This window comes from Pseudophryne corroboree, chromosome 7, assembly GCF_028390025.1.
Source record: "Pseudophryne corroboree isolate aPseCor3 chromosome 7, aPseCor3.hap2, whole genome shotgun sequence".
In the NCBI taxonomy this organism is placed as follows: domain Eukaryota; kingdom Metazoa; phylum Chordata; class Amphibia; order Anura; family Myobatrachidae; genus Pseudophryne; species Pseudophryne corroboree.
This window is the reverse complement of record NC_086450.1, coordinates 92,574,124-92,597,544: the sequence shown is the minus strand read 5'-3', so window position 1 is coordinate 92,597,544 and position 23,421 is coordinate 92,574,124. Positions and strand designations below refer to the sequence as shown.

The window sequence follows — 23,421 nt, the reverse complement described above, 5'->3', positions numbered from 1 at the left end:
TCCAAGGTCCCAATGCCACCTGGGAGCAAAGGATGGAACCAATAAGATTCTCAATTTGATCCCATAAAGGGCGGATTTTGGGGCAGGACCACCAAATGTGTTTAATATCTCCAGACCCAGGGAAAATCCTATTCAGTGTCGCTGGTACTAGATACCACCTGGTGTATACTTTATAAGTATTTTCCTTAACCAGAGAAGAAACAGAGGACTGAGCGACATTTTGTCTTATGATTTCCCAAGAGTCTTCCTCAGGTGGAGGGCCCAAGTTCTGCTCCCATTTACTTTCATGGGGGAGGGTATCAGCTGATTTCAGCGAGCGTAATAGACCGTAAAGTATAGAGTGTCAAAGTTGAAAAATATTGCAGAACACACAGCACGTATAAACTGTACACACATGCCCACTGCGCGTGCACTTGTTCTGCAGTGCGTGCACATGTACGCACTTTGCGTATGGTCGCTCCCGCAGTCCTGCGCATCGGCGCGTTGTATGGGTATTTACGGCAGAGTTTGTGTATGTATGGAGGGCCATCAGAACACATTACATATTATAATCCAAATAGTGCACAATGTACACATAGTCTCCTGGTACCACATCAGAAAGTTATAGCTGTTTAAATGGTTGCAGAACAAAGGGATTCACCTTTACAGGATAAGAGGGGACAGACTAAGGTTATAAGGTGGTATTTGGTATCCAGCTGTAGGGTTTTTTAAGGGTAACATTCTGGTGTTGGTCTGCGGAAGATCGCATGTTCCTGCGGATAGTTATGTGCAGAAGCAGAATATAGATATTTACTGTATATTATGTATGCGGCGGGAATCCAGAGGAGACCACCCACAAGGGCAGTTGAGAAAGCCATCGCCTACCTTTTCAAATCAACCTATGACCTCTCCTGTACTGTAAAAGTGCATTCCTGTGTCCAATGGACAAAGGGATTACAGTATCCATTGTATTGCTTTTGGAAGACTTGTATAAATAAAGCCTGCTGCAGGCCGGCCAGCCACAAGACTCACAACGTTATCTATTTGATTACAAAGGACTGGACCAGGAAGCGCACGCGAATATTCTCACGTATGTACATTGACTGTAGCCATTATTCTGTTATATATATTGTCTTGTAATGTAGTGTATAATTTGTATTGTAAACCCCCTTTCAGAAATAATCCACTGTGGTGTCGGAACCCAGCGGTTAATCACAATTGGTGTCGTGTGCTCATTGCCCTGCTAAGGTTTAAAGTGTAATAGCATCACACTGCATTGCTGCATAAGGTTTAAAGTGTAATAGCATCTCACTGCATTGCTGCATAAGGTTTAAAGTGTAATAGCATCTCACTGCATTGCTGCATAAGGCTTAAAGTGTAATAGCATCACACTGCATTGCTGCATAAGGTTTAGAGTGTAATATCATTGCATTGCATTACTGTGAAGGTTTAAAGTGTATCGCTGGGTGTGTACGCGCTGAGAGTACTTTGTACCGTCAGCGCGGCGTGTGTACGCAAAGTCCGTACACTGTACGGGACTCTGACCGCAAATAGCGTAAAAGGTGTGTAGAGTGAATTAAGTATAGCGGCCACAGCGGCTAAAGGTTTAAAGTGTATTTAAGGTGTGTTTAAGGTATAGCTTTCATTCCTGTAAAGATAATCGACATTATCAATTGGGGGCATCGTCCGATTTTCCACATTTTTACTGCTTAACAGGTCACAAGCAGACATAATCTATCAGCATAAGGGTGGACAGAAGGTATCCTACGTATCCTTTTCTTGGTCGGTGGATACACTGAAAACCCTACTTAATTGCTGATTAGATGGTGTCTGCTCTGTATGGTTTGTAGGGATGCTGGTAAGAACTTGTAAGGTAAGCAGGAAAAAAGCTATTTAAAATCTGTGAATTTATTTTTGGTGCCATATGCGTACACAACAAAAGCGTGCACCCATACTCTGTGCATACTCTCCCACATTGTTGCCATAACATTCAGATTACTAGATTCGTAATATAAACAAAGGAAGTAAGTGTAAAACACAAACGCAGTCTGGCCTAGTTATAAAGGTTTATACAGAAAAGAAACTGTGTGGCGTGTTAAGTGAGCAATTATAGTTAATATTGCTCACATTTATAGAAATTGTATGATTTGTGCTATTGCGGACGTACGGTTTTGTACACGTGTCTCGGACAAGGTATGGAACTGCACATGCGGCGTAAGCATGGTCGCGTGTTTACGCAAATTGCGTAAGAATACGGTCGCTAAGTACAAATTACACAATAGTTTGTTTAGTTTAAAGGTGAGACAGTAGCCACGCTACAATAACACAAGATTGCCCAGCTTCCAAAGTTTAGTATAAAACCCTTATTTACTGTATTGCCTCTGGGAGTAAAGCTGCTTGTCTGAATGATAATTTTCTGTACAGAAAAATAAAGTACATTTGAGTGAGCGAGTGCAGGAGTGAGTGGATACTGAACCCAAGTACTAAGTGAACAAGGTAGACTAAAGTGGTCTAAGTGTGCACACAGGGTTAGTAGAGATCCGGTGGCGTAGGGTTCGCAACCCTGCGTTATTAAGAGTGGACTAAAGTGGTCTTAGTGGACTGAGTGGTATCCCATACAACTCTGAGGTGGTCTACTAAGTGGTACTAAGTGGTCTACAACAATCGTAGGGCATATAGATAACTAGTATCTATAGGCTGTACTATTGCATCACACGTCCGTTTGTTCTGCACAGAGCAACGTGATATTATTGTATCATCTGTGGAAGAGCATACGCAGACGTGATTGTATAGACAAAGGGGTTTTTCTTTGATAACTTCGGGAAATCTCCCTGGTGGGCTTCACTGGAAAGGGTGAAAAATAGTTATCTAATTTCTCTGTTTTTCACCCTACAAACAATTCCAGTGAAAGAAACTGAAAAGGAAATTTTCACTGCCTCTCTCAGGAAAATATTCCAAACAGAACTTCCACCGAAAGAAATGACGGTGTAAAGTCTGATAGGAGCCCTAAGCTGGGTACATTGCCTTCGCTATCAATAGTGTATGGTAGTACTGGCCAGCGTGGGCGCGAGCGAGTGAAGGCGCTCAGGTATACCTCCACCGTCTACTTATATTGAGTATTTTGGTGTTTGTGGGAATTTTTTAAAAGGTATTAGAAGAGACCCACAAATATGGGAGCCAGTTGCTCAAGTAAGAGACATTTAGACAGGGTTCAGGCAGAATCGTGGCCAAAAGGCTCCGCAAGGTTAATCATGTGTGAAAAATATGGTTCACACACAGAAGGTTTATGCAATGAGTGGATATGTATGACTAACAATGATAGGGAACCATTCCCTAGGGTGGGCAGCTTTGAACCAGAGGTACTGCAGAATGTAAGCAGTAGAATATGTCTTCTTAAATCCAGAAAACAAAGGATTAGACATAATGATTGTTTAAAATTATGGCAACAGGAGGGGGATATGCAAAGAGAACAAATTCGCAAAACAGGTTCAAGACCTAGCGGGAATAAGAACACAAACACACCAGTGTCGACACAGGTCGAAGGGGAAGAGATGGCTACAGTCAATGGTATATCCGTAAATGATAGTAGTATGCAAAAACAATGTATTAACCTTAATTTTTGCAGGATGTATCCTGTTTTGAAGTCTTTTCAAGGTTATAGGTCACAAGAAGATGAAGGATCCAGCCAAATTCCAGCTCTCCTCCAAGCAGTCATTTTGCAGGAAACTCAGGTGGGACCTGTCCAACCAGGTAGAGCAGTAACAGTATTCCCCAATGAAAGAACTGATGAGGTCACAGCTACCGGTAAGTATGAGACAGTTCATTGCACAGAAACAACAACACCACACAGTAAACAGATTAGGAACGGAACGGTAGGATTACACCCTGTCTTGGAAATAGTAACTCCCAATGGGGGAACCGATAGTCAGGAAGTAGTCCTCACCAGGAATAATGCAATGTATTGCCCGTGGCCCAGAGATGAGCTGCGATCAATCATTTCAGAATTCCCCGACCCTCGGAAGCATTTAGCCAGATGTCAGAAATTTATCAGAGATCTGGGTAATGCGTATGAACCGACAAAAACACACTGGCAGATAGTTTTGAAAGCGTGCCTACCCCCTAATATTGACACCAAAATTTTTTACCACTGATTGTAGGCTAGAGTCGGATAGTCCTATAACTGACAGAAACAATCAGGAAAATATAGAACGAATTAATAGGCAACTAGAATTGTGTTTCCCCACTGAGTGGAGAAGAATTTTCTCCATAAAACAGGGAAAATTAAATGACATCTGAATATTTCCATCGGGCCCTGCAAATAATGGATAGATACATGGGGGTATCAGATACAGGGAACGATACGAATTACAGGAAGGTAGCTGTCTCTGTGCTAATGGACGGACTCAATAAGACAGTGAGGGACAGAGTACAAACATCTTTGCCTAGTTGGAAAAAGGTCACAGTAGCTTGTCTTAGAGAATGTGCGATTGAACACCATAAGAATATTGCTAGGCGTAGAGAACTGCAGGAGGAGAGGCTGAGGATTGAAAGAATACAGGCCCTTACACCAAAGTCTCATCAACCAAAACCCCAAAACACTGATAGTAAGAAAGGACCTAGGATATGCTACACTTGTAGGAAGGAAGGGCATTTTGCCAGGGATTGTAGGAGTAGTAGAACACAAAGCCAATATAGACCCCATGACAGAGAAAACAAGCCATGTTATTAAACACATAGGGGTTTATTTACTAATATTCGTGTTTTTGCCGTTTTGAAGGGTGTTTGATCTCGAATGGTATCGGGTGCATTTTACTGCAACTTTTTGAATCCTGATACGGTCATTCACTAAGCTGCCGAGTTTTGCACATTTGTTTTTCCCGATGTCGATGTGATTCGTAATATCAGGCAGTGTTTTACGGGAATGATGAGTAAAACACTGCCTGACAAAACACAAGGAATCCCGGCCGGATCTGTGAGATCCGTGCAGGGCTTCATTGTGTACCTTAAAAAGTTCATTAAAGTCTTAAAAAAGTTAGAATAAATTGCGTGGGGTCCCCCCTCCTAAGCATAACCAGCCTCGGGCTCTTTGAGCCGGTCCTGGTTGTCAAAATATGGGGGGAAAAATGACAGGGGTTCCCCCATATTTAATCAACCAGCACCGGGCTCTGCGCCTGGTCCTGGTTCCAAAAATACGGGGGACAAAAAGCATAGGGGTCCCCCGTATTTTTGAAACCAGCACCGGGCTCCACTAGCTGGGGAGATAATGCTACAGCCGGGGGATACTTTGATATTGGTCCCTGCGGCCGTGCCATTAAAACCCCAACTAGTCACCTCTGGCCGGGGTACCCTGGAGGAGTGGGGACCCCTTCAATCAAGGGTTCCCCCCCTCCAGCCACCCTAGGGCCAGGGGTGAAGCCCGAGGCTGTCACCCCCCATCCAAGGGCGGCGGATGGGGGGCTGATAGCCTTGTTTACAAAATGTGAATATTGTTTTTAGTAGCAGTACTACAAGTCCCAGCAAGCCTCCCCCACAAGCTGGTACTTGGAGAACCACAAGTACCAGCATGCGGTGGAAAACTGGGCCCGCTGGTACCTGTAGTACTACTACTAAAAAAATACCCCAATAAAAACAGGACACACACACCGTGACAGTACAACTTTATTACATACATGCACACCAACATACACACATACTTACCTATGTTTCCACGAGGCTCGGTCCTCTTCTCCATGTAGAATCCTAGGGGTACCTGTGAAAAAAATGATACTCACATAATCCAGTGAAGAATCCGACCTTTGAATAATCCACGTACTTGGCAAAAAAATAAAACGGAATCCCGACCACGCACTGAAAGGGGTCCCATGTTTACACATGGGACCCCTTTCCCCGACTGCCAGGACCCCCCTGACTCGTGTCAAAGAGGGTCCCTTCAGCCAATCAGGGAGCGCCACGTCGTGGCACTCTCCTGATTGGCTGTGTGCTCCTGTAGTGTATGTCAGGCAGCACACGGCAGTGATACAATGTAGCGCCTATGCGCTCCATTGTAGCCAATGGTGGGAACTTTGCGGTCAGCGGTTGACCGAAAGTAACCTCACCGCTGACCGCAAAGTTCCCACCATTGGCTACAATGGAGCGCATAGGCGCTACATTGTATCTGTGCCGTGTGCTGCCTGACAGACACTACAGGAGCACACAGCCAATCAGGAGAGTGCCACGACGTGGCGCTCCCTGATTGGCTGAAGGGACCCTCTTTGACACGAGTCAGGGGGGGTCCTGGCAGTCGGGGAAAGGGGTCCCATGTGTAAACATGGGGCCCCTTTCAATGCGTGGTCGGGTTTCCATTTTTTATTTTGCCAAGTACGTGGATTATACAAAGAACAGAAGGTACACTGGATTATGTGAGTATAATTTTTTTCACAGGTACCCCTAGAATTCTACATGGAGAAGAGGACTGAGCCTCGTGGGAACATAGGTAAGTATGTGTGTATGTTGATGTGCATGTATGTAATAAAGTTGTACTGTCACGGTGTGTGTGTCCTGTTTTTATTGGGGTATTTTTTTAGTAGTAGTACTACAGGTACCAGCGGGCCCGGTTTTCCACTGCATGCTGGTACTTGTGGTTCTCCAAGTACCAGCTTGCGGGGTAGGCTTGCTGGGACTTGTAGTACTGCTACTAAAAAACAATATTCACATTTTGTAAACAAGGCTATCAGCCCCCCATCCGCTGCCCTTGGATGGGGGGGATAGCCTCGGACTTCACCCCTGGCCCTTGGGTGGCTGGAGGGGGGGACCCCTTGATTGCAGGGGTCCCCACTCCTCCAGGGTACCCCGGCCAGGGGTGACAGTTGGGGTTTTAATGGCACGGCCGCAGGGACCGATATCAAAGTATCCCCCGGCTGTGGCATTATCTCCCCAGCTAGTGGAGCCCGGTGCTGGTTTCAAAAATACGGGGAACCCCTACGCTTTTTGTCCCCCGTATTTTTGGAACCAGGACCAGGCGCAGAGCCCGGTGCTGGTTGATTAAATATGGGGGAACCCCTGTCATTCCCTCCCCCCATATTTTGACAACCAGGACCGGCTCAAAGAGCCCGAGGCTGGTTATGCTTAGGAGGGGGGACCCCACGCAATTTTTTTTCAGATTTTACACTAAACAGACCCTTTCCCATAGATAACCATGCACAGATCTCACTGATCCGTGCATGGTTATCCAAACTCGACTGGAAAAAGCAGGTCTATTTTATTGCTGCTTTTTTTAACGAATCGAAAAAAAACAGACCCGCACTTGAGCACTCAGAAACTAACACCCAAATACGAATGAATAGTGAATGCCCGTATTCTATGAAATAACAGCCGCGTTTGACCGATGGTCTATTCATTCGTATTTCTGAACGTTGTCATTCAAACCATTACGAATAGTCCAAACACTGCCGAGATTGGGGCTTAGTGAATACCCGGATTGGGACTTAGAAAAAAAAAACACAAATCGGCCAAACTCGGATTTTTAGTAAATACTGGCCATAGACGGGATCAAGGGACATATAGTAAGGAATCACGATACAGTATAGAAAAACACAGATTCGGTTAATGGGAAGAACAGAATAAATGCAACTTTACCCTTTTGACAGAACTTACTGGGGTTAGGAGGAGGCCTCTAAACTTCTGCTTCTCTCTCTAGCAGAAGTGACCTCTAAATAACTTAACAGGAGTTTTGTTAGAGATGGTAAACATATTGAGCGCTCCCACCCAGGAAGCACAAAATATGTTAGATACCCATGAAGACTAATGTTGCATTTTCACTGTTTTAGATACATGTCCATCACAGGTAGAGGAAATTATCTCAAAGATACCGGGTTCCCTATGAACTTAGAATGGACAAGACACTGGATTGATGGCTGGGATAGTCCCAGTAGAGATATAACACACATATAATTTTTTTTAAGGAGAACAGACCGATTAGGGAATCATTCCCCGTAGTGCCCAATCCAGATGTCAAACTTTGTAAAATCTTCTTTGCCTTTACAAACTTACCTGTTACTAAACCCTGTTATTTGTCTTCAAAGTTTCCTCTTCATTTCTTACGTTCACTGACAGGATTACAGTTCAAACGTCACATGCCTACTCGGTCTTTTCCGAGTTCTGCCCAAACCCAGTATATCTCACCAGCATAGGGACACCAGTATCAGTGTGCCTGGCCATGTACAAAGGGTGGAGAATGGGAATACTGGTGAAGGGAGACTGTGCATAGATACCGATATACATGATGGTGTGACAGCCTGATGGTGAACGCAAATCTGACAAATTTTCTTTTTATTATTTCCCCTCTCTTTTCACTTTCCAAAGATGGTTCTCTTCACACAACAGTTAAACACATTGAAATGCAAGATTTATGTTCCCTACAGAAAGGTCGCTGACCCGGAAAGAACGCGTGACAAAGAGCAGAGTGTAGAGAACATCGTATCACTGGAGTGTCTGTTCCCGGAAGGTTGAGAGGCAGTACTGTTGAGACGGCACCTGAGCGCGGGGAACAACAAGACCAGAGGCGGTTGTCGCACCAGTTTTTTTTATTTTCTCCATCCCCCACTACCCTCCTTCTCTCCTTCTCTTTCTCCCCCTTCTTGTTTCCCTTCTCTTCCCTTAACAAGATGGACTTACCCCAAGAGACTGCGTTCCCGGTTTTCCTGTTAATCCTGTTGTTGACCAGGACAGTCTGTTTCGGTGAGGGTCCCAGAGAGGTCGAGAAAGGATCTGGAATGGGTTCTGATGGCGGGGATGGATTTGTAGAATCTCAAGAGCAACACATCACTCGAGCAAAGGCGAGTATCAGAAAGCGATCTGGTAGTCAGGGAGCTCGGAGGCACTGTGAAGGGTTATTGGCTGAGGAAAATTGCATTTGTAGGAATTGTGAGAACATAGTCGAGGATGGGTGCATCCAGAGATGTCAGTCCAGCCTTAATATCAACATGGACCGTCATCCATTGAGTGATTACCAAGGTCTTAAACCAGGTCAGAGCAAGTCAGGATTAGTACCGTACCCTTTAGCAATAGATGAGGTACTCGAATTATGGGGTGGGAGACCGGTGGACAAGAAATTCAATATTTCTAGGCCCCCTAGTTTGAAGCTCCACCAGTACCAAGTAGATAGATCCTTATTATGCTTCAATATTTCCAATTACCGAAAACCGGGAAATTGGGAAGTGACGTGGAATAACCAGACAATGGCCTTTTCGCACAGAGCTGATAGGATACCCATAGACTCTGAACTTGTACGCCAAATAGCCAACAGTGGAATGTATTTCCGGTATAGGTATACTCGAGGAAGCAAGACCATGTGGGTTGGAGAAGTATCACCAGGGTACTGTGCTCATATCATCCAGCCTGATACTTACAAGCAGATGGGAGAACTAGGGATGGGGTTTTTCACTTGGAAAGTTTGTAATATGGTAATGTCATATTCTGTCCCCTATGTTCTCCCCGATGATGCCTATTTCATATGTGGGAGGAAGGCGTATAAGTGGCTTGCCCCGAACTCAGAGGGATTGTGTTATGTTGGAAGAGTGTTGCCAGAGGTCATGACCATAACCCATGATAAGATGAAAGATGTTCACCGCAGTGCTCAGGCTCCTTATACTCATACTCACTATGAACACATCGTCAAGAGACACCTCATAGAGAGGACAGAACACGTAGTCTCTGATTTGATCCACGAATCCACCGGGATTCAATTCCTTCTCGCATTAGACATCACCCATACTGCCAGAGGAATTATAAATTATAGGTATATCCATGCGCTAGCGAACTTGATAGATAATATCACTGAGATGTATGACGACACCTTCAGGTATATGGGAAGGGAGTTACAAGCTTACAAGACGGAACTGATTCAGCACAGGATGGTCCTAAATTATATCACAGCCGTGACGGGTGGGTACTGTGTTACTCTGGCAACTCAATATGGTGTGAAGTGCTGTACATATATCACGAACAGCACTGATGACCCCACGGAGATTATCGATCAAAAGATGGACCATATCTTGCAGTTGAAGTGGGAGTTCCGGAGGAGACACAACCTTACCCTGACCGCTGTGGGTAATGAGCTGATCGGCTGGGTCTCATGGTTGAACCCACAAAATTGGTTCTCAGGGTTAGGAGAGTGGGCTCAAAATGTTATTATGAGTGTAGGAAAGTTTCTCCTTTGTATCCTGGGAGTCGTCATAATTATTGGTTTGATATTTAGGTGTGTTTGAATTCTGACGTGGCGCAAGCACGGCACAAATTCGATGAGTTTAAGGAGCGAGGGCATTGTTATAGCAGCAGATTTAATTTCCGACCCATCCATAGAGACAGTGTTATGATAAGGATTGCAAATGAATTCCATGGCCTGTTTCTTTCACCCGTTTTTCCTTTGTCTCCCCCTCTGCCCAGATACACCCATCCGGAAAAGACATCAGCCCTACCCAAGAATGTTTATGAAAATGTTATGTGAACGTATTTTAGATATGTGTCTTATCTTCATCTCTAAAACCTCCAGTTAATGACACACATAGTCGACAGGTGATATCCACATATACTAGCACTCACATATGTTCCCCCTCCATGTATCATCAACTAAATGTGCACCCCATTTGTTGGAACAAGAAGCTGAAAGGAGCTCGGCAGTGTTTGTTGGCCCACTTACAGACCCTTAATACGGGATAAGAAGGATTTCATGTATACTTCGCAATACCTCGAAGCTTATCTAAAACATATACGGCACGATGATACATGCCCCTCAGACATGGATTCATACATACATGCTTTTTACTATCCCACTAGGTCATACATTTCCCGCCTACAACTCTCCTCCGACCATCCAATCGTCTGTAGATATTATATTGATATTTTTATGTTTAGTGATTAGATAGTGGCAGTTATTGGTGACTGCCAAAGGGTGGACTGTCAAAGTCGAAAAATATTGCAGAACACACAGCACGTATAAACTGCACACACATGCCCACTGCGTGTGCACTTGTTCTGCAGTGCGTGCACATGTATGCACTTTGCGTATAGTCGCTCCCACGGTCCTGCGCATCGGCGCGTGGTATGGGTATTTACGGCAGAGTTTGTGTACGTATGTAGGGCCATTAGAACACATTACATATTTAATCCCAATAGTGCACAATGTACACATAGTCTCCTGGCACCACATCAGAAAGTTATAGCTGCTTAAATGGTTGCAGAACAAAGGGATTCACCTTTACAGGATAAGAGGGGACAGACTAAGGTTATAAGGTGATATTTGGTATCCAGCTGTAGGGTATTTTAAGGGAAACATTCCGGTGTTGGTCTGCGGAAGATCGCATGTTCCTGCGGATAGTTATGTGCAGAAGCAGAATATAGATATAAACTGTATTTACTGTATATTATGTATGCGGCGGAAATCCAGAGGAGACCACCCACAAGAGCAGTTGAGAAAGACATTGCCTACCTTTTCAAATCAACCTATGACCTCTCCTGTACTGTAAAAGTGCATCCCTGTGTCCAATGGACAAAGGGAACAGTATCCATTGTATTGCTTTTGGAAGACTTGTATAAATAAAGTCTGCTGCAGGCCGGCCAGCCACAAGACTCACAACGTTATCTATTTGATTACGGAGGACTGGACCAGGAAGCGCACGCGAATATTCTCACGTATGTACATTGACTGTAGCCATTATTCTGTTATATATATTGTCTTGTATTGTAGTGTATAATTTGTATTGTAAACCCCCTTTCAGAAATAATCCACTGTGGTGTCGGAACCCAGTGGTTAATCACAATTGGTGTCGTATGCTCATTGACCTGCTAAGGTTTAAAGTGTAATAGCATCACACTGCATTGCTGCATAAGGTTTAAAGTGTAATAGCATCTCACTGCATTGCTGCATAAGGTTTAAAGTGTAATAGCATCACACTGCATTGCTGCATAAGGTTTAGAGTGTAATATCATTGCATTGCATTACTGTGAAGGTTTAAAGTGTATCGCTGGGTGTGTACGCACTGAGAGTACTTTGTACCGTCAGCGCGGCGTGTGTACGCAAAGTCCGTACACTGTACGGGACTCTGACCGCAAATAGCGTAAAAGGTGCGTAGAGTGAATTAAGTATAGCGGCCACAGCGGCTAAAGGTTTAAAGTGTATTTAAGGTGTGTTTAAGGTATAGCTTTCATTCCTGTAAAGATAATCGACATTATCAAGAGATAATACCTTGTCACATAGGGGAGTAAATACAGAGTCGTTCAAAAGGGGTAAGTTGGCGAATGACCTTAGATTTCGGTAGGGAATTTAAAAAAGAGCGGAGTTGTAGATGCTCGTACAGCACAGGGTGGGGGATTCCATACTTGTCACATAAATTGTCTAAAGAACGCCAGGAATTGCCTTCAATAAAGTCGAAGACCAATCCAGGCCGCGGATTCAGATGAAACCACGAGTGTGATCATAAGGAGGAGCCAGGAGGAAAGTCCGGGTTATCCCAGATAGAGGTGATGGGAGACAGGAATGTGGAGAGTCTCTAGTGCAGTGGTTTCCAAACTTTTTTGAATCACGGCGCCCTAGAATATCAGAATTGTTTCACAGCACCCCTAGGCCAAAAATTTCTTATTGAGAAATTTTGAAATATTACATTAAGTAGATTGCGTTTATATGTCCTCCTTATGGTCAGTTGTGTGGTGAGGGACAAGATTTGCTTCTGTTTGGTCACATATTTTATGACTGGCAGCCACCAGCACTAGTTTTGCCTATTATATTGACCATGAATAATTTGAATTGGTCCTGGACCACCAACCCAGGGCACCCCTGCAAGTGTCCCGAGGCACCCCAGGGAGCCACGGCACACAGTTAGGGAACCTCTGCTCTAGTGTATTCAAAAGCTTTTGTGGACAGGGGTGGTGGTTCCAGTACCTCCTTCATTGTACAACAGAGGTTTTTACTCCAGTCTTTTTGTCGTTCCCAAACCAGACGGTTCGGTGCGAGCCATCTTAAACCTGAAGTCTCTAAACCTGTATCTGCGGGTGTTCAAATTCAAGATGGAATCTCTGCGGGAAGTGGTGTCCGGTCTGGAGGAGGGGGAATTCCTGGTATCTCTAGATATCAAGGATGCTGACCTACACATTCCCATGTGGCTCCCTCATCAGGCTTACTTCAGGTTTGCCATCCTGGATGACCAATTCCAGTTTCAGGCCTTGCCCTTTGGCCTGTCCACAGCTCCGAGGGTCTTCACCAAAGTCATGGCGGAGATGATGCTGCAACTGCGCATGATGGGAGTCAACATTGTCCCCTACTTGGACGATCTCCTGATAAAGGCTATGTAGGGAGTGTCTTCTGCACAGCATTGATCTGACGACTCGCCTGCTTACAGATCATGGATGGATCCTAAATTTTCAGAAATCTCACCTGGAACCATCCCAACGTCTTCAGTTCCTGGGAATGATACTGGATATAGTGTCTCAAAAGGTGTTTCTCCCGATGGACAAGGCCTTGGCTATTCAGGCTATGGTCCGCTCGGTGCACCGTCCTCGCAAGGTTTCCATACATCATTGCATCCGCTTGCTAGGCAGGATTGTTGCTGCTTACGAGGCAATCCAAAATGGCAGATTTCATTCCCGGCCATTTCAGCTGGATCTGCTGACAAATGGTCGGGATCTCACCTTCACATGCATCAGGAAGTGACCTTATCTCCGAAAGACCGGTTTTCTCTATTATGGTAGCTACAAGTTACTCACCTGGTAGAAGGCAGGAATTTCAATATCCACTCATGGATTCTACTGACAACTGGTGGCAGCCTCCGGGGTTGTGGGGATGTGAGCCAAGGGGCCCAGTTCCCAGTTCCAGGGGATATGGTCAACTCAGGAATCTGCTCTGCCGATAAACGTCCTGGAATTCAGGGCAATTTACAAAGCTTTTCTGCAAGCGTCCCATCTCCTGAAGATTAAGGCAATCCAGGTTCAATCGGACAACGCCACGGCGGTGGCGTACATAAACCGTCAAGGGGACAAGAAGCAGAGCGGCAATGCGAGAAGTGTCAAAAATCCTCCTCTGGGCGGAGGCCAACGCAAGGGCCATCTCAGCCATATTCATTCCAGGAGTGGACAACTGGGAAGTGGACTTCCCCAGCAGACACGACCTCCATCCGGGGGAATGGGGCCTGCATCCCCAGGTGTTTCAACGGTTAATTCATCGGTGGGGCTGTCCGCAGATAGATCTTATGGCTTCTCATCTCAACAAGAACCTATGCCATTACTGTTCCAGAATGAGGGATCCGCAGGCTGTAGCAGTGGACGCACTGATGACACCGTGGACGTACCAGTTTGTGTGCCTGTTCCCTCCTCTACAGCTAATCCCAAGGGTTCTAAAAAGACTAAGAAGGGAAAGTGTTCAAGCAATTCTGATTGCCCCGGATTGGCCTCGACGTTCGTGGTACTTGGACATCCTAGCCATGGCTCTGGAGGATCCCTGGCCTCTGCCGTTCCGACAGGATCTTCTTTAGCAAGGTCCATTTGTCTATCCAGACATACCACGGCTACAATTGACGGCTTGGAAGTTGAGAGGGATATTCTAGCCAGAAAAGGTTTCCCTTAAAGGTTATTTCCACTATGGTCTAGGCCAGGAAGATGGTTACTTCAAAACATTATCATTGTATCTGGAAAAAGTATGTTTGCTGGTGTGAAAGTAGAAAGGTTTCTCCCGTGGAATTAGAATTGGTTGTTTTCTACTTTTCCTGCTAGCGGGAGTGGATATGGTTCTACGTTTAGGCTCCATCAAAGTGCAGATTTCGGCGCTCTATATTTTCTTCCAGAAGCAACTTGCTCTATTGCCAGAAGTACAGACCTTCCTGAAAGGCGTTCTTCATATGCAACTGCCTTTTGTACCTCCCACTGCTACGTGGGATCTGAATGTGGTTTTGTCCTTCCTTCAGTCGGACTGGTTTGAAACTTACAAAGGGTGGAACTGAAATTTCTCACCTGGAAGACTGTGATGTTACTAGCATTAGCGTCTGCCAGACGTGTCTCTGAGTTGGGGGCCTTATCCTGTAAGAGCTCTTATTTGATTTTTCATGCAGACAGGGCGGAACTCAGGACCCGGACTCAGTTTTTGCCGAAAGTGGTGTCAGCTTTTCCCATGAATCAACCTACTGTGGTTCCAGTGTTGTCTGATGCTTCCGTTGGCCCAGAGTCCTTGGATGTGGTGAGGGATCTGAAGATTTATGTCAAAAGGACTGCTCGTCATCGGAAATCTGATTCGCTGTTTGTCCTTTATGATGCCACCAAGATTGGTCGGCCAGCTTCTAAGCAATCTATTGCTTGTTGCCTCAGGTTGACCATTCAACAAGCCTATACTTCGGCGGCTCTGGATTTGCCGATGTCTATTCAGGCCCACTCAACGAGGTCTGTGGGCTCTTCCTGGGCGGCTGCCCAGGGTTTCTTGGCCATACACTGCTACTTGGTCTGGTTCGATAACTTTTGTGAAATTCTATCGGTTCGACAAGGATGACCTTCAGTTTGGTCAGGTGGTTTTACAGGGGTCTCAGCACTCTCCCACCTGTTTGGGAGCTTTGGGACTTCCCCATGGTACTAAAGTACAGTTCCCCAGTATCCACAAGGATGTTAGAGAAAAGAGGTATTTAATAGTGATGAGCGGGTTCGGTTTCTAGGAAACCGAACCCCCCCGAACTTCACCCTTTTTACACGGGTCCGAGGCATACTCGGATTCTCCCGTATGGCTCGGTTAACCAGAGCGCGCCCGAACGTCATCATCCCGCTGTCGGATTCTCGCGAGATTCGGATTCTATATAAGCAGCTGCGCGTCGCCGCCATTTTCACTCATGCATTGGAAATGTTAGGGAGAGGACGTGGCTGGCGTCCTCTCCGTGTATTGTTGATGCAAATATTTGTGCTTGCTTTACTTATTGCTTAATTGTGGGGACTGGGGAGCAGCTGTATATTAATATAGGAGGAGTACAGTGCAGAGTTTTGCTGATCAGTGACCACCAGTTTTATCCGTTCTTTGCATGAAAAAAACGCTCCTTATCTGTGCTCAGTGTGCTGCATATATCTGTGCTCACACTGCTTAATTGTGGGGACTGGGGAGCAGCTGTATTATATAGCAGGAGTACAGTGCAGAGTTTTGCTGACAGTGACCACCAGTATACGTTGTCTGCCTGAAAAACACTCCATATCTGTGCTCAGTGTGCTGCTTTATTGTGGGGACTGGGGACCACCAGTATAATATTATATAGGAGGAGTACAGTGCAGAGTTTTGCTGACCAGTGACCACCAGTATAGGTTGTCTGCCTGAAAAACACTCCATATCTGTGCTGCATTGTAGACAGTATATAGTAGGAGTACAGTGCATAATTTTGCTGACCACCAGTATATAATATATAGGAGTACGGTACAGAAGGCCACTGCTGTACCTACCTCTGTGTCGTCAAGTATACTATCCATCCATACCTGTGGTGCATTTCAGTTTTGCACAGTTTGCTAACCACCAGTATATAATATATAGCATTACGGTACAGTAGGCCACTGCTGTACCTACCTCTGTGTCATCAAGTATACTATCCATCCATACCTGTGGTGCATTTCAGTTTTGCACAGTTTTCTGACCACCAGTATATAATATATAGCATTACGGTACAGTAGGCCACTGCTGTACCTACCTCTGTGTCGTCAAGTATACTATCCATCTACATTCTATACCAGTGGTGCATTTTAGTTTTGCAGTTTGTTGACACAGTGACCACCAGTATATATAGCAGTACGGTACGGAAGGCCACTGCTGTACCTACCTCTGTGTCGTCAAGTATACTATCCATCTACATTCTATACCTGTGGTGCATTTCAGTTGTGCAGTTTGCTGACACAGTGACCACCAGTATATATATCAGTACGGTACGAAGGCCACTGCTGTACCTACCTCTGTGTCATCAAGTATACAATCCATCTACATTCTATACCTGTGGTGCATTTCAGTTGTGCGCAGTATATATAGTAGTAGGCCATTGCTATTGATACTGGCATATAATTCCACACATTAAAAAATGGAGAACAAAAATGTGGAGGGTAAAATAGGGAAAGATCAAGATCCACTTCCACCTCGTGCTGAAGCTGCTGCCACTAGTCATGGCCGAGACGATGAAATGCCATCAACGTCGTCTGCCGAGGCCGATGCCCAATTTCATAGTAGAGAGCATGTAAAATCCAAAAAACAAAAGTTCAGTAAAATGACCCAAAAATCTAAATTGAAAGCGTCTGATGAGAAGCGTAAACTTGCCAATATGCCATTTACGACACGGAGTGGCAAGGAACGGCTGAGGCCCTGGCCTATGTTCATGGCTAGTGGTTCAGATTCACATGAGGATGGAAGCAATCATCCTCTCGCTAGAAAAATGAAAAGACTTAAGCTGGCAAAAGCACAGCAAAGAACTGTGCGTTCTTCTAAATCACAAATCCCCAAGGAGAGTCCAATTGTGTCGGTTGCGATGCCTGACCTTCCCAACACTGGACGGGAAGAGCTTGCGCCTTCCACCATTTGCACGCCCCCTGAAAGTGCTGGAAGGAGCACCCGCAGTCCAGTTCCTGATAGTAAAATTGAAGATGTCACTGTTGAAGTACACCAGGATGAGGATATGGGTGTTGCTGGCGCTGGGGAGGAAATTGACTAGGAGGATTCTGATGGTGAGGTGGTTTGTTTAAGTCAGGCACCCGGGGAGACACCTGTTGTCCGTGGGACGAATATGGCCATTGACATGCCTGGTCAAAATACAAAAAAAATCAGCTCTTCGGTGTGGAATTATTTCAACACAAATGCGGACAACAGGTGTCAAGCCGTGTGTTGCCTTTGTCAAGCTGTAATAAGTAGGGGTAAGGACGTTAAGCACCTAGGAACATCCTCCCTTATACGTCACCTGGACCGCATTCATTAGAAGTCAGTGACAAGTTCAAAAACTTTGGGTGACAGCGGAAGGAGTCCACTGACAACTAAATCCCTTCCTCTTGTAACCAAGCTCCTGCAAACCACACCACCAACTCCCTCAGTGTCAATTTCCTCCTTACACAGGAAAGCCAATAGTCCTGCAGGCCATGTCACTGGCAAGTCTGACGAGTCCTCTCCTGCCTGGGATTCCTCCGATGCATCCTTGAGTGTAACGCCTACTGCTGCTGGCGCTGCTGTTGTTGCTGCTGGGAGTCGATCGTCATCCCAGAGGGGAAGTCGGCAGACCACTTTTACTACTTCCAGTAAGCAATTGACTGTCCAACAGTCCTTTGCGAGGAAGATGAAATATCACAGCAGTCATCCTGCTGCAAAGCGGATAACTCAGGCCTTGGCAGCCTGGGCGGTGAGAAACGTGGTTCCGGTATCCACCGTTAATTCACAGGCAACTAGAGATTTGATTGAGGTACTGTGTCCCCGGTACCATATACCATCTAGGTTCCATTTCTCTAGGCAGGCGATACCGAAAATGTACACAGACCTCAGAAAAAGAGTCACCAGTGTCCTAAAAAATGCAGTTGTACCCAATGCCCACTTAACCACGGACATGTGGACAAGTGGAGCAGGGCAGACTCAGGACTATATGACTGTGACAGCCCACTGGGTAGATGTATTGCCTCCCGCAGCAAGAACAGCAGCGGCTGCACCAGTAGCAGCATCTCGCAAACGCCAACTCGTTCCTAGGCAGGCTACGCTTTGTATCACCGCTTTCCAGAAGAGGCACACAGCTGACAACCTCTTACGGAAACTGAGGAACATCATCGCAGAATGGCTTACCCCAATTGGACTCTCCTGGGGATTTGTGACATCGGACAACGCCACCAATATTGTGCGTGCATTACATCTGGGCAAATTCCAGCACGTCCCATGTTTTGCACATACATTGAATTTGGTGGTGCAGAATTATTTAAAAAACGACAGGGGCGTGCAAGAGATGCTGTCGGTGGCCCGAAGAATTGCGGGCCACTTTCGGCATTCAGCCACCGCGTGCCGAAGACTGTAGCACCACCAAACATTCCTGAACCTGCCCTGCCATCATCTGAAGCAAGAGGTGGTAACAAGGTGGAATTCAACCCTCTATATGCTTCAGAGGATGGAGGAGCAGCAAAAGGCCATTCAAGCCTATACATCTGCCCACGATATAGGCAAAGGAGGGGGAATGCACCTGACTCAAGTGCAGTGGAGAATGATTTCAACGTTGTGCAAGGTTCTGCAACCCTTTGAACTTGCCACACGTGAAGTCAGTTCAGACACTGCCAGCCTGAGTCAGGTCATTCCCCTCATCAGGCTTTTGCAGAAGAAGCTGGAGACTTTGAAGGAGGAGCTAAAACAGAGCGATTCCGCTAGGCATGTGGGACTTGTGGATGGAGCCCTTAATTCGCTTAACCAGGATTCACGGGTGGTCAATCTGTTGAAATCAGAGCACTACATTTTGGCCACCGTGCTCGATCCTAGATTTAAAACCTACATTGTATCTCTCTTTCCGGCAGACACAAGTCTGCAGAGGTTCAAAGACCTGCTGGTGAGAAAATTGTCAAGTCAAGCGGAACGTGACCCGTCAACATCTCCTCCTTCACTTTCTCCCGCAACTGGGGGTGCGAGGAAAAGGCTAAGAATTCCGAGCCCACCCGCTGGCGGTGATGCAGGGCAGTCTGGAGCGAGTGCTGACATCTGGTCCGGACTGAAGGACCTGCCAACGATTACTGACATGTCGTCTACTGTCACTGCATATGATTCTCTCACCATTGAAAGAATGGTGGAGGATTATATGAGTGAACGCATCCAAGTAGGCATGTCAGACAGTCCGTACGTATACTGGCAGGAAAAAGAGGCAATTTGGAGGCCCTTGCACAAACTGGCTTTATTCTACCTAAGTTGCCCTCCCTCCAGTGTGTACTCCGAAAGAGTGTTTAGTGCAGCCGCTCACCTTGTCAGCAATCGGCGTACGAGGTTACTTCCAGAAAATGTGGAGAAGATGATGTTCATCAAAATGAATTATAATCAATTCCTCCGTGGAGACATTCACCAGCAGCAATTGCTTCCAGAAAGTACACAGGGACCTGAGATGGTGGATTCCAGTGGGGACGAATTAATAATCTGTGAGGAGGGGGATGTACACAGTGAAAGGGGTGAGGAATCGGAGGATGATGATGAAGTGGACATCTTGCCTCTGTAGAGCCAGTTTGTGCAAGGAGAGATTGATTGCTTCTTTTTTTGGTGGGGGCCCAAACCAACCAGTCATTTCAGTCACAGTCGTGTGGCAGACCCTGTCGCTGAAATGATGGGTTCGTTAAAGTGTGCATGTCCTGTTTATACAACATAAGGGTGGGTGGGAGGGCCCAAGGACAATTCCATCTTGCACCTCTTTTTTCTTTCATTTTTCTTTGCATCATGTGCTGTTTGGGGACTATATTTTTGAAGTGCCATCCTGTCTGACACTGCAATGCCACTTCTAGATGGGCCAGGTGTTTGTGTCGGCCACTTGGGTCGCTTAGCTTAGTCACACAGCTACCTCATTGCGCCTCTTTTTTTCTTTGCATCATGTGCTGTTTGGGGACAATTTTTTTAATCTGCCATCATGTCTGACACTGCAGTGCCACTCCTAGATGGGCCAGGTGTTTGTGTCGGCCACTTGGGTCGCTTAGCTTAGTCACACAGCTACCTCATTGCGCCTCTTTTTTTCTTTGCATCATGTGCTGTTTGGGGACAATTTTTTTAATCTGCCATCCTGTCTGACACTGCAGTGCCACTCCTAGATGGGCCAGGTGTTTGTGTCGGCCACTTGGGTCGCTTAGCTTAGTCACACAGCGACCTTGGTGCGCCTCTTTTTTTCTTTGCATCATGTGCTGTTTGGGGACAATTTTTTTGAAGTGCCATCCTGTCTGACACTGCAGTGCCACTCCTAGATGGGCCAGGTGTTTGTGTCGGCCACTTGTGTCGCTTAGCTTAGCCATCCAGCGACCTCGGTGCAAATTTTAGGACTAAAAATAATATTGTGAGGTGTGAGGTGTTCAGAATAGACTGAAAATGAGTGTAAATTATGGTTATTGAGGTTAATAATACTATGGGATCAAAATTACCCCCAAATTCTATGATTTAAGCTGTTTTTGAGGGTTTTTTGTAAAAAAAAACCGAATCCAAAACACACCCGAATCCGACAAAAAATTTTCAGGGAGGTTTTGCCAAAACGCGTCCGAATCCAAAACACGGCCGCGGAACCGGATCCAAAACCAAAACACAAAACCCGAAAAATGTCCGGTGCACATCACTAGTATTTAATACCTACCGGTAATTCCTTTTCTCGTAGTCTGTAGTGGATACTGGGCGCCCGCCTCAGTGCTTCGATTCCTGCTTAGTAAGTGTTTGGTTGGTCCGCCATTGCGGTCCCATTATGTTGTTGGGATAGCTGTGCTATCCTGGTTAGGTTGGTTTTGCTATCCTCTGTTCTGGTTAGTACCCTCCTTTCGGTTATGGTTGTGTGTTGGCTTAGTGCCTCACCGTCGTTGTACTTGTTTTCTTCTCCTCGGGCACAGTTTCCTAGACTGAGTCTGGTAGGAGGGACATAGAGGGGAGGAGCCAGCACACACATACACACACTAAAGATTTTTAAAGGGCCAGGCTCCAGTGGACCCGATCACCTTTCTTATTAATTAACTAGCTCACCACAGGTGATGGCAATCATACATTACCAGGAAAGTCCAGGAACAGAGCATTTTCTCCATCATGGAGAGGGTCAGGTAGGCAAGTATGGGCTGCGGGCGACTGCTGTTGTCTCTAAATGCCCCAGCTGACTGGCCAACTCTGTGAGGCAGGAGGCTGAGCACAGCTGCTGGGCTCAGGGATGCTCCTCGGCAGCAGCAAGAGACTTGGAAGGGCCGATGCGTGCAGCTCGGTGTCAGCGTCATGACATTACAATGCCGGCACCACACGGACTGGACCAAGTGACAGGTTATTGGAGGGGGGCGGATTATTAGAGTGGCCGGCCTTTTAATACATTTTTTAGTTACTCGGTGGGCAGGCGAAGTGGGCAGTTTAAAAGTAGTAATAGGATCCATTTTTGGTGTACATAATCCTTGGGGCCCCCCTGACTCTCGGGGGCCTGGCAATGGTGCTTATGCATTTTTATGATGTATAAGCCTACTTACAGTAACTAATCAAATATATATTTCAAAGGGAATGATATAAATAAGTCTGAAAATATAAGTCTGTCCAGCACCAGTGTGCAGCTTCCAAAAATGTTTTTAAAAATCCCAATACAAATTATTGTTATAAAACAGATGCGGATTTCTATGGGACAGGCTCTTTCTAAAATACAGTTGTGGCCAGTAAGCAACATACCACTGATATTAAAGAGTAAAGAGAACTGTTGTGGAAATGTAAAACAAGTGCAATCATATCACATAAATAAATTAAGGACAAACATACTTGTTGTAAAGAACTAAATCTGGGCGCCAAATATCGCTGGAAGGAACGAGAATTTTCTGTATCCCACCATAATTTGCTGGGTTCCATTTTAGGTTCACATCCACCCATTGCTAAACAAGTCACAGAGAATAAAAACAAAATAGCAGCCAAAAGTTATTCATTTAAATCTGCTAAAATATTAAATTTAATTGAAAAGAACAAACTAATATGTGTGCACTGTACCCTCTGCCTTATTTTATTATTTTCATTGTTTGGTTATAAGCCCTCATTATGTATAATAAAATGATGATGATGATGATCATGATTATTATTATTATTATTATTAATAATAATTGTGAATGTCCTACCCATTTACACTCCACTCAAGGTGGTGTATGGTACAGTAGAGTGAAATATTTTGTAGATACTGGTAAATTTCAGACTAACAATACTGAAACAAGCATCCAAGTGCCACCACCCAACATTATTTCTTTAGAAAGTATGGGAGATAGTGCACAATTTTGTAGTTTGCAAGGGGGCGCAGAACGCCGTAGCATCGCGAAATGGGTGTGGAAACAACCATTTTACACTATAATTTTGAAAAAATTATATTGATAAATATGCCCGAATAAATGCTAACTGCTTCTTGGATTGTATGGTTAATTAGATGTTTATATTTTGAGAAGAAAAGATAAACTATGCCCTGAGACAGCCGTCCCTGGCATGTGCGTACACGCGCGACAAAGGCTTGTGCACGCACGCAAAAGGAGCAAGCGCGATGTGAAAGGGGCACACGTGGACACTACCCATGGGGGTATGCCACGAGTCAGGGGGGGCATGGACTCGCGGCACCCCCCCATTTCCATAGACATGGATGGAGGGGTGGGGGCGCGCGTCACGACACACGGGGACATGCCGCGATTCAGGGGGCGTGGACTCATGGTACGCGTCCATTTCCACGGAGATGGGAGGGGGGACGGGGGAGCGGCCATACTAGAGAGCCGGAGACTGCGCTGCACGTGTTCTTCCCGGCT

General features: G+C 45.7%; 1 protein-coding gene across 1 annotated transcript in view; it reads right to left on the bottom strand.

Moving 5' to 3' along the window:
- LOC134944663 (acetylcholine receptor subunit alpha-1-B) overlaps positions 1-23,421 on the bottom strand; it is a 67,862-nt gene that overhangs the window by 24,284 nt on the left and 20,157 nt on the right. The window contains exon 4 of the mRNA XM_063933424.1: positions 22,409-22,518. Coding sequence (XP_063789494.1) covers positions 22,409-22,518 — 110 coding nt within the window. The remainder of the gene's footprint in view (positions 1-22,408; positions 22,519-23,421) is intronic.